This window comes from Megascapheus bottae, chromosome 8, assembly GCF_031878675.1.
Source record: "Megascapheus bottae isolate mThoBot1 chromosome 8, mThoBot2.hap1, whole genome shotgun sequence".
NCBI classification, from domain to species: Eukaryota; Metazoa; Chordata; class Mammalia; order Rodentia; family Geomyidae; genus Megascapheus; species Megascapheus bottae.
Window position 1 is genome coordinate 16,049,797 of NC_143516.1, and position 16,412 is coordinate 16,066,208.

Below are 16,412 nucleotides of genomic sequence, written 5' to 3' on the forward strand. Positions count from 1 at the left end.
TCCCCCAAGACACCAGAACAACACAGAGCCTTGAAACAATCTACTGATATCACTGATTTTGAAGGGAGGAGGAAGGCTCCTCCTTCGGTGCTCATGACGAGGGCTCTCTGCATGGAAACAGGCTCATGGTTGCTTAGTAATTCATTGGCTTGTGTTGGTTGCTTCTGCCCTCCTCTACTTGAGCTCAGAACTCTCTGCCTGCTTGAGATATCATCACTGGTCTTCAGATTCATGGAGTGCCATGAATCTGCAACAGCTACCAGAGATAATTATCAATACCAAAAGAACCAGATAACAGTTAAATGACTCACAGAAAAATAAGAGCCATATACTTCAAGTCTCTCTGCCCATTCTTTCATGGGTTAAGAAAACAAAACATATTAAAACATTCAACAGGTTAATTTTCAAACTGCTACACTAGTATATGCTCATCAGGCCAACATAAAGAATTCAAAAGCGTATGAGGTTCCATTGTCTTTGCCCTTCTTATCCTAAATCTGCCCCCTAAATTGTTTGTGATACACGATACACTGTGTTCATTTAATCGTATATAAACATATGTCCTCAATAAATCCCAGTTTTTTAATATAACCTGGAATAATTTTATATTTCCCAGCAATTTGTTTTTTGATTTAATGTTATTATTAAGGATAGCATCCCAAACCAATTACGTACAAGTTTATAAGTTGTTTTAAAGGGCTATACTACATTTCATGGAATGAATGCAAAGGAATTTATGTAACTATTCTTCTTTGTTGATGAATACACAGTCTTTTGCAATGATATACAATTACAATGCTACAATTAGACTGATGTATGCATATAAATACATATATCCTGTATTTTTAATTTTTATAGGATACATGCTTACACAAGGGAATATGCTCAACTGAGAGCACATACTTAAATTTTCAAACATGTTTCCAGCTATCCTACTGAAAGAGGTCAATGTGACCAACCTTTCTAAATAGTGTGAAGCTAGTAGATAAAACATTTTGTTACTTTAATTTGTATTTCCTTGAGATCAACTAAAATCTCAAATTGACATAGTGCCTATTAAAAGCTAAATTTATCATTTACCATGAGACAATGAGTTGTCTTTCTACATTATGTTTTTAATCCTGAAGGGCAAAAACATTAGATTATTTGCTAAGTATACCATGAAAATATCATGTCATTTTTTCCTACAAAGACATGATAGTGAAATTCTGTTAAATGAATTAATTAATTCTCAGAATTAACATACAGGCAAACTAGATGATCTTATTAATCTCTTGTGATCATTTGGGGAATGGCAGTATGAGGCAAGCATAGGCATAAAGTTAGAAGACTCAATCGCAACTCAAAAGCTGGGGGATGCCGGGGTGGGGATGGGATAATGCATTGTCTGTGATCCCAGTTAGACAGGAGGCAAATGTTAAGATAACAGTCTGAAGCCTGACAGTGCTGTCAATATATAAATGCTATCTGAAAAATAACAAAAGCAGAAATTTTTGAGCGTCTGATTCAAATGGTAAACACTTCCCCAGTAACTATGACACTGAGTTGAACCCCCAGTGCTACCACCAAATAAAACAACAAAGAAAAGCAACTTGTCAACCTGTCAGTCTAGCTATCACAGTCAAATGAGCAAAAACCTTAGCACTGAAAAACAACAATCAAATTATCACAGGATAGTTAGACTATTGGGGAAGACAGGATAAGGAAGTAGAGGTGAGACTGGAAGTTGAAAAGCAAAGTTCATTTTGTAGATACAAAATGAGAAGTCTACTACAGACCCAAGGCCAGACCAGCTAGGGACAGAACTTGGGTCCAGGAAGGGGCTGAGACTGAATGATACAAATTTAGGAGACCTTGGCATTAAAATGCTATGCATATCCCTGAGCCAACAGTACAGCTATCTCCTCTGGAAGTGAAAACAAATTTTTCAGATGTATATAAAGAACATAGAAATATAGCATTACAGTGAAGCACCATTCATTTAAAAGGAACAGTAAACTTCATGCAAAACAAAATACTAAGGATTATGATACTGAAGTTGAAATACACACTACTTTTAAATGGCTCATGACTCCATTTTAAGAAACTCCAGGTGCACATCTATCATCCCAGCACTTTGAAGGCTGAGGCAGGATTGTGAGCAAGGCTTGTTAGAACTGAATGGTGAGACTATCTTAAAAGAACAAAGAGAACTCCACTGCTGAGCTAATACATGTCTTTTATGTAAAAAAATGTCCATGGTAACCCCCAGAATGGGAGCATTCGGTTATCTGTGTGTGAGGGTCACATTTTAAGTGAGTCATGGATAGAAAAAATATCTGTACGCACCATTTGACCTCATGTGTGAACACAAGGAACTATGCGTCACGAGCTTTTTTGATGCACACAAAGAATTGGGCAACAAAAGCCATTTTTAACAAGAAAGCAAATCCTGGCTGAGAAGTTAACTTAAGGAATTTTAGTTGTAATGTAGGCATACATTGATATGTGGTGTTGAAACAGGTTTGCACAACTATTGAAAGGTAATTTTTAAATATATAATTTATTTAATAACAACAACCAAAAATAAGAATTTCAGTTCTAACTCATGCCCCCAAAGTAGCCTTTGTCTCACATTCTGCAGCCTGGGGGCTTTTCTTGCCTAACTCTACTCTCAGCTTGGCTGCCTCCTTTTAAGCATGTGTTTCATTTATTCAAAAGCCTAAAGTTCAGGAATGTGTATATCTCCATTAAAATGTTCATATCTAGAATACAAAGTTCCGATTTGAAGTTGGTTTGAAGAAACCTTGAAATGTTACAAATGCATCATTTTACACAAATGAACATAAACAGACTTCAACTACTTTTGATCTCCTCCTTCATCTTATTGCCATGGCACTGGCTCTGAGAGAACCACTTTGGAGTTTAAGAAATAGTTCCATACTGTACAAAATTCCACCGATACCTCATTCTCAAAGTTCTTTACAACTGTCTTCTTCTTATAATAACTTGGGAACAGAAAGACTAAGTTTACAATGATAATCCAACAAATGCAACACAAAAATTCACTCAAAGATCACTTTTATTTAAAAGCCAGGGGGTTCTCAAGCTCCTAAGCTACGACTTAAAATATTTAGTGGCTTGGGAAAAACATTTACATTTAAATACAAAGAAAACTTCTTTATCTATGATCAAGCAATTTTAGCAGATAATCTATTTCAATGATCGTTTAAATTCATGACTTAGGATGTATAGACATACTGCAAAGATAGAGTTCAGACTTGACTGCACTTAATTTTTGTTAGCTAACATTTCAAACTGATTCTAACAAAAAATGTAATAAATTAAATACAGTGGGCGAAAATAAAGAACAAAATGTGTGGACTTAAGAGAAATTCCATCTTCTTAAGAGACAAAACCAAATGAAGTGAGAGTTTCCTTTTCAACATTATTCACATTCCTCAGTCTAATTGGCGTATTGTATGGTTTGTTGTTTATAATAAATTTACTTTCAAGAGCAGAAGAGGCACGTTACAATGATCAGAAAAAAAAATGCAATGATAAAGTATAGATCATTTTAATCCCCCAAATGCTATTATTTAAGTCAGCATAGTCATACTAGTAAACCAAATAATGACAATCTTACCAAAAAGTCTAATTTCAAATTCCTCTTTAACATTGATTGCAACATACTAATGGAATCACCATGAATGACAGACAGTGAAGCCTGTATTTCCATAAATAACTGCATGAAAACTTGAAAAGGGAACTAAGTGTTGTATATTTATTCAATGGCAGGAGAAACAGCTGGCACTTTTTCATGTCACTTATGTAGTTATCTCATCACTCAATATGGACTAACTAAACAAAGAAAATGGGAAGCAAGACAGCAGAGATTAAAGAAATAACTGCACCAGAAAAATCAAACAATGATCAAAGTAATAAGATTCACACTGAACTGAGGCAGGATCAAGCCCTAAGGCTCAAACCCAGAAGGATAGAAATGGCAACAACAGTACACTCATCCTGAAGACAATAGGTTTGAGAGTCTCTTACCTGAGTGAGGAGTACAAATGATACACAAACCAAACCAGATTAGAAGGGGGACTGGCTTCCATTTCCAGTGGCAGCTCCACATTCGACCTGAGCCAAACATCCTGCAAGTGATAACAGCCACAATCAGGACCCACAACATCAGGTAACCACAATGATTAATTACACAAAGAGTAGCTTTCTACGGGGACTGGAAGACAGAAATGTTCTTCAGTTTTCTTCCAGATGAAGAGGAACTTTTGTTGTGGGTGGAAGCCAGAGCCTGGTGAATGCTTGGCACATACGCAACCACTGAGTTCTATCCCCAGAAGGAACTTAAAAGATAACCAGGACCGTATCTGATAGATTGTATATATGCATATTTGGTTATTTGAAGTCGGATAGGGAAGGGAGGAAAACAAGATGAGGGGTAGGAGTGGGGGGGAGGGAAATGGGGACCAAGATATGAGAAAGGGTATCAATGTATGTGAAGTAATGCACCCCCTATCTGGTGAATATAATGTAATTACATTTTTATGTTTTTAATTAATTTTATTAATTTATTAATTACAATAAAATACATGGAAAAACAAAGATAACCAGGACCTAAACATCCCCTTCAAGGTAACACACACACACACACACACACACACACACACACACACATCACACATTCTCTCCATACATTCATTTTGACACCTGGTTGTATCTTCCTTACCAGAGTATATGTATCAGGTGATTTCTGCATAAAGAAGGGTAAATAAACAAGTATAGACAAAAAATCATTTGAGAAAGGAAAACAACTTCAGTTCCACACTCTCTACCTCATTAGACACACATGACACATTATCTGAATTGCATAAAACATTTTTTAAATCCATCTCCATGTAATCTGTGAGATTTTTAGAAAACATGTTTTTTTTAAGCAAGTATCTGCTGTTCGGCTTGGCAAATGGGAAAACAAATTCCACAGTTCTCTTCTTTCCCTCAAGTGAAGCACTGACACATTGAAAAGACTGAGATGTTAGTCAAGTGCTGATAGCTTCCACTTGTAATCCTAGCTAGTCAGGAGGGTGAGATCTAAGGATCCAGGTTTGAAGACATCACTGGCAGGAAATTTCATGAGACTCTAATCACAGAAAAAAGCTGGAAGTGGTGCTGTAGCTCAAGTGGTAGAGTGCTAGCCTTGAGCAAACAAGTTTATAGGCACAGCACCTAGGCCCAGAGTTCAAGGCCCAAGACTGGAAAAATAAAAAGAAAAAAAAAGAAAAGATTCCTTTAAATGTCTAGTAAAGACCAAGTATTACAGAAACTGGTAAATGGCATTTGATGGTGGGATCATACATCAGAAACTCTCAAACAATAATCCTTCAACACAAAGGTCTCATCTTCAAACTCAAATGTACATTGAAAAAAGAATAAAAATGGAGCATATTATTATTGCTTGATCAATAGTATGGTACTTTTCTTTGAATGAATCAGTGCCATGAAGGAAAAAACCAGGAGAGGGATAGTAAGTAGAAAAGAGAAGTCATCAAAGGGAACCACAGATAAACTGGCATGCAGGAGAAACATGAGGCAGGCAGTGAAGGACCATGAGAAATCTCCAAATTTTGAAATCTCCCAAAGAGTCAGTATGCTTGTAAGTGGTAATTGAGAGTAATTGAGTTTTAAAAAGAAGACCAACTTTAGAGCCACAGTAACATTAGAGCCACTGTAACATTTTCCTTTAAGCCTGCTGTCAGCTCCCCTTGCTACACTGTGTAATACTTTACAAAAACCTAGCCAGGTAGGAAGTCAAATGAGTAAAGCAGATGTCAAATAAGTTCTGCACTTGCCTCAAGTCTACAATTTTGAATCTATCTTTTACTGTAGAGAGACCATCTGCTAAAAAGAGGATAAACATTAGTCAGACAGCTCTGCCAGTGCTACTTAGGGGTTAGGTATGCAATCCTCAGGAAATATACGCATCCCTTATACCTCCTGTTCATATCCTCTAAAATAATGATCAGCCAGGTAACTAGTCCCACTGCTGAGGTGATTACCTAAGATAATGTCCTTTAAGAACATACTAAATCCACTAGCACAATGATGCTCACTGCAGTGCTATTTACCATAGCAAAGATATGGAACCAACCCAAATGCCCCTCATTTGATGAGTGGATCAACACGATATGGTATTTATACACAAAGGAATTCTATGCTGCTGTCAGAAAGAATGACATCAACCCATTTGTAAGGAAATAGAAAGACTTAGAAAAAATCATATTAAGTGAAGAAAGCCAGACTCAAAGGAACATAAGCTCAATGGTTTCCCTCATTTGTCATAATCAGTATAAACCTTGGGCTCTCCTAGCAGAGATTTACAATAGAACAAAACCTAGATACATAAGGCCATATAGTATGATGCTAAATGAAAGAACCCCTAGGATATAGAAACAAAAGTCATATAATGAGTGATTGTTGTCCTTAATGTACTCTGTTATCTCTAATCTCTTTTGCTGTCCCTTCATTATTTCATATTGTTAAAGTATTTCACCTGATGTTATCTGATATATTGTATATATGCATATGTGGTTATTTGAAATAGGATAGGGAAGGGGGGAAAGCAAGATGAGGGTTGGGGGGGGGGCGGGAAATGGGGACCAAGACATGAGAAAGGGTATCAATGTTTGTGAAGTTATGCACCTTCTATCTGGTGAATATAATGTAACCCTTCTATTAATTACAATAAAATATTTTTTAAAAAAGATAATGTTCTTTAAGAATGGTGCTCACAGTCAGCAAGTATTTAATAAATAAAATCTCCAGTTAACTATTATGACATCCTGAGCATTCTAAGTAGAGTCATCCTGTCCCCAGTGAAATCAAAGGAAAGAGACTTAAATAAGAGTGGAAGATAGACTCGATTTCATCTGCCAACACTATCAATTTACTTTATGGCCCCTTCTGAGATCACCTAGCAACAAAATGCGATGGATTATTTATGTCTGCTATGAATCCAGATGTCTTACGTAGTGTTGAAAACTCACATATCATGGTTTGGAACTGACCACACCACAAGCTTCTCCAGCGGGCAGCTCTCCTTTCAAAAACTCTAAACTAGGACAAGGTTAAGCACAGTTGAGTAAATTTTTTTTGTATGGAAGTCATGTTTTTGAATGCATCCATCCAAAATATTTGAAGCTGAAAGCAGCTACTGCTTACAGCAGCATGTTTCAGTAAGTAAGCAATAGTAATAATAATGAATGTAGACTTTAGGATGGCAAAGACTTACATCTTGTTCTGCAGTGAACTGTGTGGTTTGGGGGAAAGCAGATACTTGAAACCCTGAAGCTTTTGGCTCTGTGGTAAATAGAATTAACATCCCAGAAAAAAACAGAGATAACAGTTCCCTGTATTTGACAGGGGCTTTTAAAAGTGTAAGCTATAAATTCTGTCACAGAGAAAGTTCACTCACTTGGGAGAACGAGTCTATTTCCTATTGATGCTGGATGAATGAGGTGTTCCCCCATTCAGGCCAGGGATGAATGACTATGTTTCTAAAACAAAAGAACAATTATACATTCAAAGAGATTTAGAGCGCTAGAATAGTTAACGATGAATTCTAACCTTCAAATTGCACTGATGAGAAAAATGAGGTCCAGTAAATAAGAAATCAATGAAGTCTGGCTGCCAGCCTTACACATAATAAGAAAGATTGGCTACACAGCTTCTTATTCTTTGTAGCACATGGTGATTCTCTTTTATCGGTATGTGAATAATGTCCCTTTCTTAAATCCATATATAGTCCAAACAATACTCAAGAAATCATGACCCTTTGCCTGGACATGTACAATATGAAAACGTTACATATTCATGAAACTTCTCCCTTGCTATAAAAAGTTCTGACATTTAAGGATTCCATGTCCAATCCTGAAGTTGTTTTACCAAAGCTGCTTGCAGTCCTATCAGGCAATGGCTGTAAATGAGAACCAAGGCTTGATATAGTGCAGGGCTCAAAACTCTCATTATTTTAGACAAAAAGGAACCCAGGACAGGGTGAGCATTTCTAACTAAATGTAAACCATATGACATGCCAACTTTCATCCACTTTACTGTTTACTGAAGAAGAGAAACAAATAAATTAAGAATAGAACAGAGGAAAGAAAGCATTGTGGGTCTTCTCAGGGGATCACTTAGCAAAGACATATCCTTGAGATTTAAACAACTTTCTCACAAGAATGGAAAATCCCAAACAGGGTTACTAAGGTTCCAAATGGAAATTACAAAACAGAACAGTCATGTACCATCTTGATTGTGGCCTCAAAGTTCAGCTGAAGAGAACAGAGATGTTTTGAAGTAAAAAAGAGAGTCACAGACTTATGTAATCTGAAAGGAATCTAAAAATTGCACAATAAAACCTACCATGACACAGGTAAGGGAACTAAGAGAATAAACTACTTGCCCGACATGACATCATCAGCAGTGGCTGGCTCCCCAAATACTTGTGTCACCTGGAGACCGACTCAGATACCCTTTCCAAGAACCAAGTTCTCTCTGAAAGCCCGTATCACTTTTCGTCCTGTATAGCTTATAAAATAGAATGATCTTAATTCCTGATTCCTGAAGCTTTAGAATATACCCTTTCTCTAAGGATTGCTTTTAAATATGAGCCCTCAAAGCCATGATTTGATCCAAATGTGTCACTAAACTAGCCTTAAAAAACACCATCTCTCGTCTCTCAACTCCAGTGGTGTCCTCAAAAGTTATAATATTAGAGGAAAACTGTAGGAAAAATTTGAACTTAGAAAACACAACAGGAAGTTAACCCTATTAAGACTAATAATTGGTATAAATTTCCCTAACTTTATTCCAGCTGTTTCTATGGCAAATCTTTGCAGAATGGGATTTGGGAGTGTCAGCAAGAATGCTTTAATTCTTCTATAGGAAAAAGAAGAGTAATTTAGTTAATTCAAGGCTGGTCATAATAGTATTTCTTCTTGTAGTTAAAAATCATATCCCTGGGCCAGGAGTTTGGCCTAGTGGTAGAGTGTTTGCCTAGCATGCATGGAGACCCAGGTTCAATTCCTCGGTACCACATACATAGAAAAAAGCTGGAAGTGGTGCTGAGACTCAAGTGGTGGAGCTCTAGCCTTGAGAAAGTCCAAGGACAGTACTCAAGCTCTGAGCTCAAGTCCAGGACTGGCCAAAAAAAAAAAATCATATCCCTGAGCTTAAGCAATATACAAAAAGAGAGGGCATGATTCCATTACTCAAGTTAATGTTAGGTTCACCTCCACCTCAAAAAAATGCTCACTTGGGGGGTGGGTGTGGGGGCGGGGGCAGGAGTTTGGCCTAGTGGTAGAGCCTAGCATGCACAAAGACCCGGGTTCAGTTCCTCAGTACCACATGAATAGAAAAAAGCCAGAAGTGGTGCTGAGGCTCAAGTGGTAGAGCTCTAGCCTTGAGAAAAGTCCAAGGACAGTGCTCAGGCCCTGAGTTTAGGCCCCATGACTGGCAAAAAAAAAAAAATGCTCACTTAGTTCTTTAAGTAGTCCTAAATTTTAAACCTTATTTAAACATTCTTGTATAACAGCTAGTATCCTAATGTCAATGTAAGAATTGTATACCCAAACACACAACTGAATTCATCTAAAACTTGAGAAACTGGGATTGTATCAATATCCTGGTTTTGGTTTTATACTACGGTTTTACAAAAGATTACCAATAGAGGAACAAGTAAGGAATGGGATCTTTCTGTATTTCCTTATTTTTACAGCCATAATGGAATCTACAGGAATCTTTAAATTTTTTATTGAAACAGTAAAAACAAAATCCCTGTCATATATACCTTATTCTCAGCTGACTCAGAACAAAAAATTATCTCTCTAGGTATGGGGATGGGAGATTAGATAAAACAAATAAGTAAATAATTCTATACAGATTAGACACTGATGTTCTTTGTATGGTTTCATTCATCCAGCTTTCAGGTAGGTTTGAGATTCTTTCTAGAAAAGTTAAATACACAGTTCACACAGTGAACTGTTTCATTCACACTGTGAATTTGCTTTAATCCCACTGTGAATTCCATGACTGTCATTCCCTGCTGACTCCTAGAGGCTGCAATCACAGCCACTTTGGTAGAAGAACTGGTGTTGAGTTTGGATTTCCTGTATTTGGATTGGCATGTTGAAGTCAATTGTAGGCTTTTCTCTTGCAATACAAATATTTTTTCTTCCAGATTAGTGACTTTTTAACCAATTATATACTGAAACCTTCATCATACTCAGTTTTCAAGGAGTTAATCTTGAATGCTTTTAGAAAAGCAATTAAGTAATTCCATTCTGAGTAATGCTCATAAAGGAAAATAATATGGCCCTAGTCAAGTTTTACTAGAATTTTAAGTTGCATCAGATCCACTCTTTAAATGTTCATGCCCAGTCAACCAGCATCCAAAGTAGATAATGCAATGATGTCATCCCATAAGAAGTGAAATGGAAAGATATGCTTGTGTGCCCATCTATACCACACACTAGTCTTTTTTTTTTCTGCTGAGTCTATACTCTTAATAGTCTCTAGGAACTTTTAATCATCTCACCAGAAATGCAAACTCGGCAAGATATGTGGGCAGTTAGAAAACTAGTCAGGTTTAGAGAAGTAGTGTCCGTTTATTTTAAGTATATAAATCAAATATCTCTCCAATCATTATTTCCAGAGATGAGAGTGACATGCCCAGCTATGCAGTAAAACGACAAGCTTCTAATATTTCCCATAAGCCAACAGACAATAGCCTCATTCACCATTCACACTGGAAAAGCACAATGTCATGTAATTTATATAAGCCATAAATGGAACAGTAGCTTCATGCAGCTTCAGAGCAATTAATGCAAGTCTTCTTAAGCCTATTAGGGCATGAAAATTATGCAGTCACTAAAACTCCTAAATATATTTTAAAAGTCCACAATTTCAGAACTTGAGTGTAACAATATCCAACCAATCTTTCCCAACAGATAGGCAGAAAATATACTTTGAAAGTTTGTGGTTTTTGAATGCTTAAAATTAACTTAAGATTATAGTTTATACTCTCTGTTGCAAAACTTTATCAACAGCATAGGAGGAATAAGTACCTGGACAATGGGGCCTTATTTTCATGCATTCTTTTCTAAGATGCCAATATCTAAAAGGGATCAGGAGATCTTAAACTATTTGTATGAATTATAAATAGCAATCTGAAAAAAGTCATAAGATATAAAGGAATGGACAAGTTTCTGGTCAAAATATACCAACAAAGAAATTTATGAAGCCTGGTAAGACTGACTATTACGCTATCATCCCATAAAGATATGATTATTTAATCACATGGAATTTCAAATACCCATTTACCAGTTTCACATGCCTTTATCTTAAAAGCCTGGTGTTCACTTTTCAGGAAAAAAAAAAGAAGTCGAATATAAACTCATTCCTTCAAAATATGTGGCCTCTGTATGAGAACAAGTCTTACATGAAACTATTGGCAGCATCCCAAAATAAATTCTTTCATGTTATACCTTGCCTGTTCCGCTGGCAGAAGTAAGGCGTCTAAACTCACAGGTGTGTAAGATTTACTTTGCAGGCAGTTTTTCACAGAAATAAGTGGTTCCTCTCTAATTACACTGCATACCGCCCAAACAAAGCTGCAGAACGATAGGCTTTGCGAACCAGGTTCTTCTTCTCTACTTTAAAAATGTATGTTGGGAAGTAGGCAGGAGGCCAGATGATGGGAAGAGAAAAAGAGAATTGAAAGGAAGGGTAAGGCTTTCCCCGTGGTCTGAAAACTGGAAGAAGGAATAAATTCAAGTCAAAATAAGGACCCAGTAATGGGAGGAAGGAGGAGAGCCCCCTGTATCAACCTCTAGAAACTCTTGTCCGCTAGTCAGTGCAAGTAGGTACAATGTCTTATCAAGGTCTGCTAAGAATAAATAAAACTCCAGGAGGAAAATTACATAGTGTAAGGAAAAGTAATAGCTCAGTGAGTCGCACCCCCCCAAAAGAAAAATGATGATGATGATGATGATGATGATGATGAGCTTGTTTTTCTGAGAACAATCTTTCTCTCTTTTTAATTTTGTGAAATCCATTCTGGAAGGCGACCCTATCTGGATGTGAGGTTTATGCTCGCCCCCCACTCCACTTTCCCGAATCTTTACCACTTGGATAAAAACCCACAGAAGCAAACTCTTGCACTTTCCTCTAATCATTTAAATCCTTCCCGTCCCCATGTCCACTTGAAATGTTACAGCAAGTCCCCTCTCAAATACAACGACATGACCCTTCATTTCCTCTGCATCCACCAAAGTGCTCGAAAATCATAAACGCTTAATTTGAAAAGGATAAATAAAGAACGACAACATCAATACTACCAACACCCCCCCTCCAAAAAATAAAATAAAATAACCCAGATCCAATCACAACTCCTATGGTAACCATGCTGGCGCAAAGTCGATGTTTTCTGGGCATACCAGTACCTGCTGAAGCCTCAGGTGAGGATTCGGGGAGCGCGCGGGGCCGGGTCCCTCCTGGCTTAATTTGAATCAGAAAACACGCTGCTCCCCATTCTTGAAGCCCTTGCGCTTTTTCTCTGGCTCCACACCGCCCAGATGTGAGATTTACCTCTAGGGGTGTGCGTGTGTGTGTGTGTGTGTGTGTGTGTGTGTGTGTGTGTGTGTGTGTGTGTGTGGTGGGTGTGTTGGTGGGGTGGAGATGATAAACAGGAAAGAAAGTCCCTGTCCCGTGGATGTCACCGCTCCCTAGGGCAATCCTCCTTCCCGGTGCCTGGAGGGGCACACTGAAGCCAAACCGGTTTATTCCGTCCCGGCAGTTGGAGTGGAGGGAGAAGTGGGGAGGAGAGGGGAAGGGGGGCGGGCAAGGGGAGGGAGGTGTGCAGGAATGTGCGGGGAGGTGAGACTTACATGCTGGCATTCCCGCGTGGAGGTCTCCCCGAGGCCGCACGGTCATCTCCACCCCCGGGGCGTGCTCGGCCGTCCCCGGCTCCGCCCAGGGGACCTTGGTGACCCAGCGGGGCTCCTCCGCCCAGGCCCTTTCTGGAGAGTCTGGCGGGCTCCTGCGCCTGCTTTCCAGGCAGCGCCAGGTGAAACCCCGGAGCGGCGAAGTTCAAGTGCGGAGCCCCGGGGCGTCCAGGGGGCGGGCGGCGGGTTCCCCTCGTCCGGGACGTTTGGGTGGAAAGGCTGGGGCGGCTGGATGAGCCCGGGGTGGGGAGCGCGGAAAGCGAGGGCGCGATCGCAAGTCCTCGTCCCCCCCTCTTCACCTCCGCTCCCACCCTCGAGGGCGCGAGGCTGCCCCGGCTCCCCGGTTCGAGGCCTCGGGCTCCACACCCCCTCTCCGGAGGGTCCGGGTCGCGCGCCCCAGGCTGGGCGCGATCCGCCTGCGCTTCCGGCGCCCCGGGGCCGCTGGGGTCTCAGGTGCGGCTGCCCCTGCTACGACGGAGCGGGGCGTCTGGCCGGGCTCCGCGCGCCCTCGGGCGGCCCCGGTCTGCGCCGATCTGCGGAGGGGGCCGTCCCACTGGCACGGCCGCCCCACCCAGGAGGGCAGAAAAGGAGAAGTCACCCGCGGGGCGGAACGGGCGCTCCGGGGCGGCGGGGGCGGCGAGGGTGGGAGGTTGGCCGCCAGCCCGGGGCTGCTCGGGGAAGGAAAGAGCCATGGGGCAGACCCGAAAGCTTGAGCAGTGAACCCCCTCGGAGACCCTGAGCGGAGGGCACCCGAAACCGAGGCGCGCGTGCGGGCATCGCCCCGCCAGCCCCGTGCCCGCGCGGGGACCCCTGCGCCGAGCCCGGGGCCAGGGCGAGAGCTGATGCTTCAATCTCCTCCACTCTCGGCCTTGGTCTTTCTCTCCACGTCCCCGGCTCTCCCCAGCCTTCCTTTCTCCTGTAAACCGAACCTCTTTTCCAAGTAGGGATTGACGGGGTGCTGGGAAGGTACGAATACTTTTCCCTCTTTTCCCGGGTGATTGATTTGCCAGGGTCAACCGAGTTAGACTTTGGGGAAGGCCCCTGCCCGGTCCTCGAGTTCCTGTTCAGTAACTGTTCTTCTCGAGGGGTGTGGATGCCTCCCCCTCCACCCCTGCGGGGCCGAGGAGCTTAATAAGGAGCTTCCTCCTCCCAGAGGGTCCCTTCCCAGTGTCACCACTGCCTGGCTGCCCTGCGCACTCTGGGTGCATGCCGACCCAGACCCGCCACAGAAAAGCCCTAGAAGCCATTTCACCTTGACAGCCCGGTGACCCAGAACCCTTGGGCAATAAGAGCAAAGCCAGGAGAGCAGGGCTTGGAGTGGAGATTCTGACAAGCAAGAACAAGCTGCTACAAGAGCCATATAATGTGATTGTAGTTCTTCATGTACTGTTATTTCTCATCTCTTTTGATGTCCCTTGGTTATTCTCATATTGTTACAGTATCTTACCTTGTAATCTGGTATATTGTATATATAATTATTTGTTTAAATAGGAAAGGGAAGAGGGGAAAACAAGATGAGGGGAGAGGGTAGGGGGAAGAAAATGGGGACAAAAACATGAGGAATATCATGATTTGTAATGCACCTTCTATCTGTTGAATATAACTGTATCCCTTCTATTACAATAAAAAAAAACAGGCTGTGACTAGGCGCTAGTGGATCACACCTGTAATCCTAGCAACTTGGGAGGCTGAGATCTGAGGCTCGTGGTTGGAGCCAACCTAAGTCACAGAAACTTCAGAAAATGCTGGAAGTGGGGCTGTGGCTCAAGTGGTAGATCGCTAGCCTTGAGCACAAAGAGGCTCAGGGACAGCACTCATGCACTGAGTTCAAGTCCCAGGACCGACAAATAAAATAAAAACATAATACGTTGGAATACTGCTACCACATGAATAGGCCTGGCCAGCCTAGGGTGTGTTCTTGTGACTATATTAGTATTTATTTTGATGAAGATCTAATTAGAGAGTGTAGCATTTAGAAGAATTTTGTATTACAAGCAGGGAAATGAGAGCCAGATACCCACCCAACGGGTGGACAATCTTTCTCTGTCAAGGGCCACCTGGATTTTTATAGTGTCCTCATGGGCAATCCAACATGCTAAGGCAGCTGTGGCAGAGCACACAGGCTGTATAGTCGTGTATCCTTTGGTTGAGGACCTGGCTGATTTTCCCCACCCACCAGAGATCCAGAGGCTCTAAATTTAACTCAGTCTCTGTTCTATCAGATTATCCCAAGGAAATTTTTATCAAGTTCCACTCATAAAAGTTTCAGTTCCAAATATCATGGAGGTGTGAGTACAGGGTTGGCAAGGCTAGAGTTGGATAAAATTACCTTTGGTGTCTGGATGCAGTCTGTGGGCCAGTAGATGGTATTCCTTTTTGGTTGGGGAGGTCAGATCTGGGTTCTCTGAGTTCTTAATTAATTCGATAAGGTTCATCCACATTATCAAAAAAAATCTGCTGATTTTTAGTTACTTACTCTGACTCTTTTTTTTAAATTGGCGTTACATTTCTTTAGGATGCAATGTAATATTTTGATAGATGTAGACAATGTGAGATAATAAAAATCAGGCTACATGACATATCCATTAGCTCACATATTTGGGCGTTTCTGTGGTAAGAAGTTGTAAAATTTACTTTGATCATAATTTTGAAATACAGAGCACATTATTATTAACTATATTATACTTACCTGGTTGTGCAAAAGGCCTCAACAAGGTATTCCTCTGAATTGAAATTTTGTACCCTGTGAGCACACGTTCTCCATCCTTGCCAACCCCAGGCTCTGATAACCCATCATGTCATTCCACTTTTTACTTCTTGACTGTTTAATATTCCAAATGTGAGATCAAGTGCAATTCTTTTGTCCATTACAGGGATGGATGGATGGATGGATAAAGAAAATGTAGTTAATATACATGCCTTGTGACCACATAGATAAAGCTGAAGATCATTATGAAAAGGCAACTGAGTTAAATGTTAATCTCATATTCCATGTACCTTTACAGAAACATGAACACGAATGATACATGAGCAATAGTTGAGAGAATGGAATAGATAGGTGGGAGGAGGAGGAGAAGGGAAACATGGCATCCTTCAGGATACATTGTGCTAAATATTGACACACTGAATCAAAACCCTTCCTCTCTACAGCTGAAGAGCATTTTAAAAATTAAAAACCATAAAAATGCTTTAAAATAGCTGAGTACTATGGCCGACTTACTATGTAAAATTAACCATTATATTCGGTAAAACCAAGTTAAGAGATGGAAGTGTAGTCAGTCACATATGCTATTATGCAATAACACAACCAAAAAACTATGTTTGTCACTTATTCATGGATACATCAAAATAATCTTATTAATCCCAGCTCAAATGTTTCCGTGTGCTTTTGAGTATCATTGGTGAAGTTGCTAG

General features: G+C 40.4%; 1 protein-coding gene across 2 annotated transcripts in view; it reads right to left on the minus strand.

The window, feature by feature from the left end:
• The window catches only part of Adgrg6 (adhesion G protein-coupled receptor G6), a 126,081-nt gene extending 112,936 nt beyond the window's left edge, over nt 1–13,145 (minus strand). The window contains exons 1-2 of one of the 2 annotated variants that reach the window (XM_090338023.1): nt 12,942–13,145; nt 4,036–4,136 (exon numbers count right to left, since the gene is read on the minus strand). In XM_090338023.1, the coding sequence (XP_090194149.1) occupies nt 4,036–4,136; nt 12,942–12,943 (103 nt within the window). In that variant the 5' untranslated portion in view covers nt 12,944–13,145. The remainder of the gene's footprint in view (nt 1–4,035; nt 4,137–12,941) is intronic. The other variant, XM_090338022.1, reaches the window with a different exon arrangement.
• Between the last annotated feature and the right edge of the window lie 3,267 nt (nt 13,146–16,412).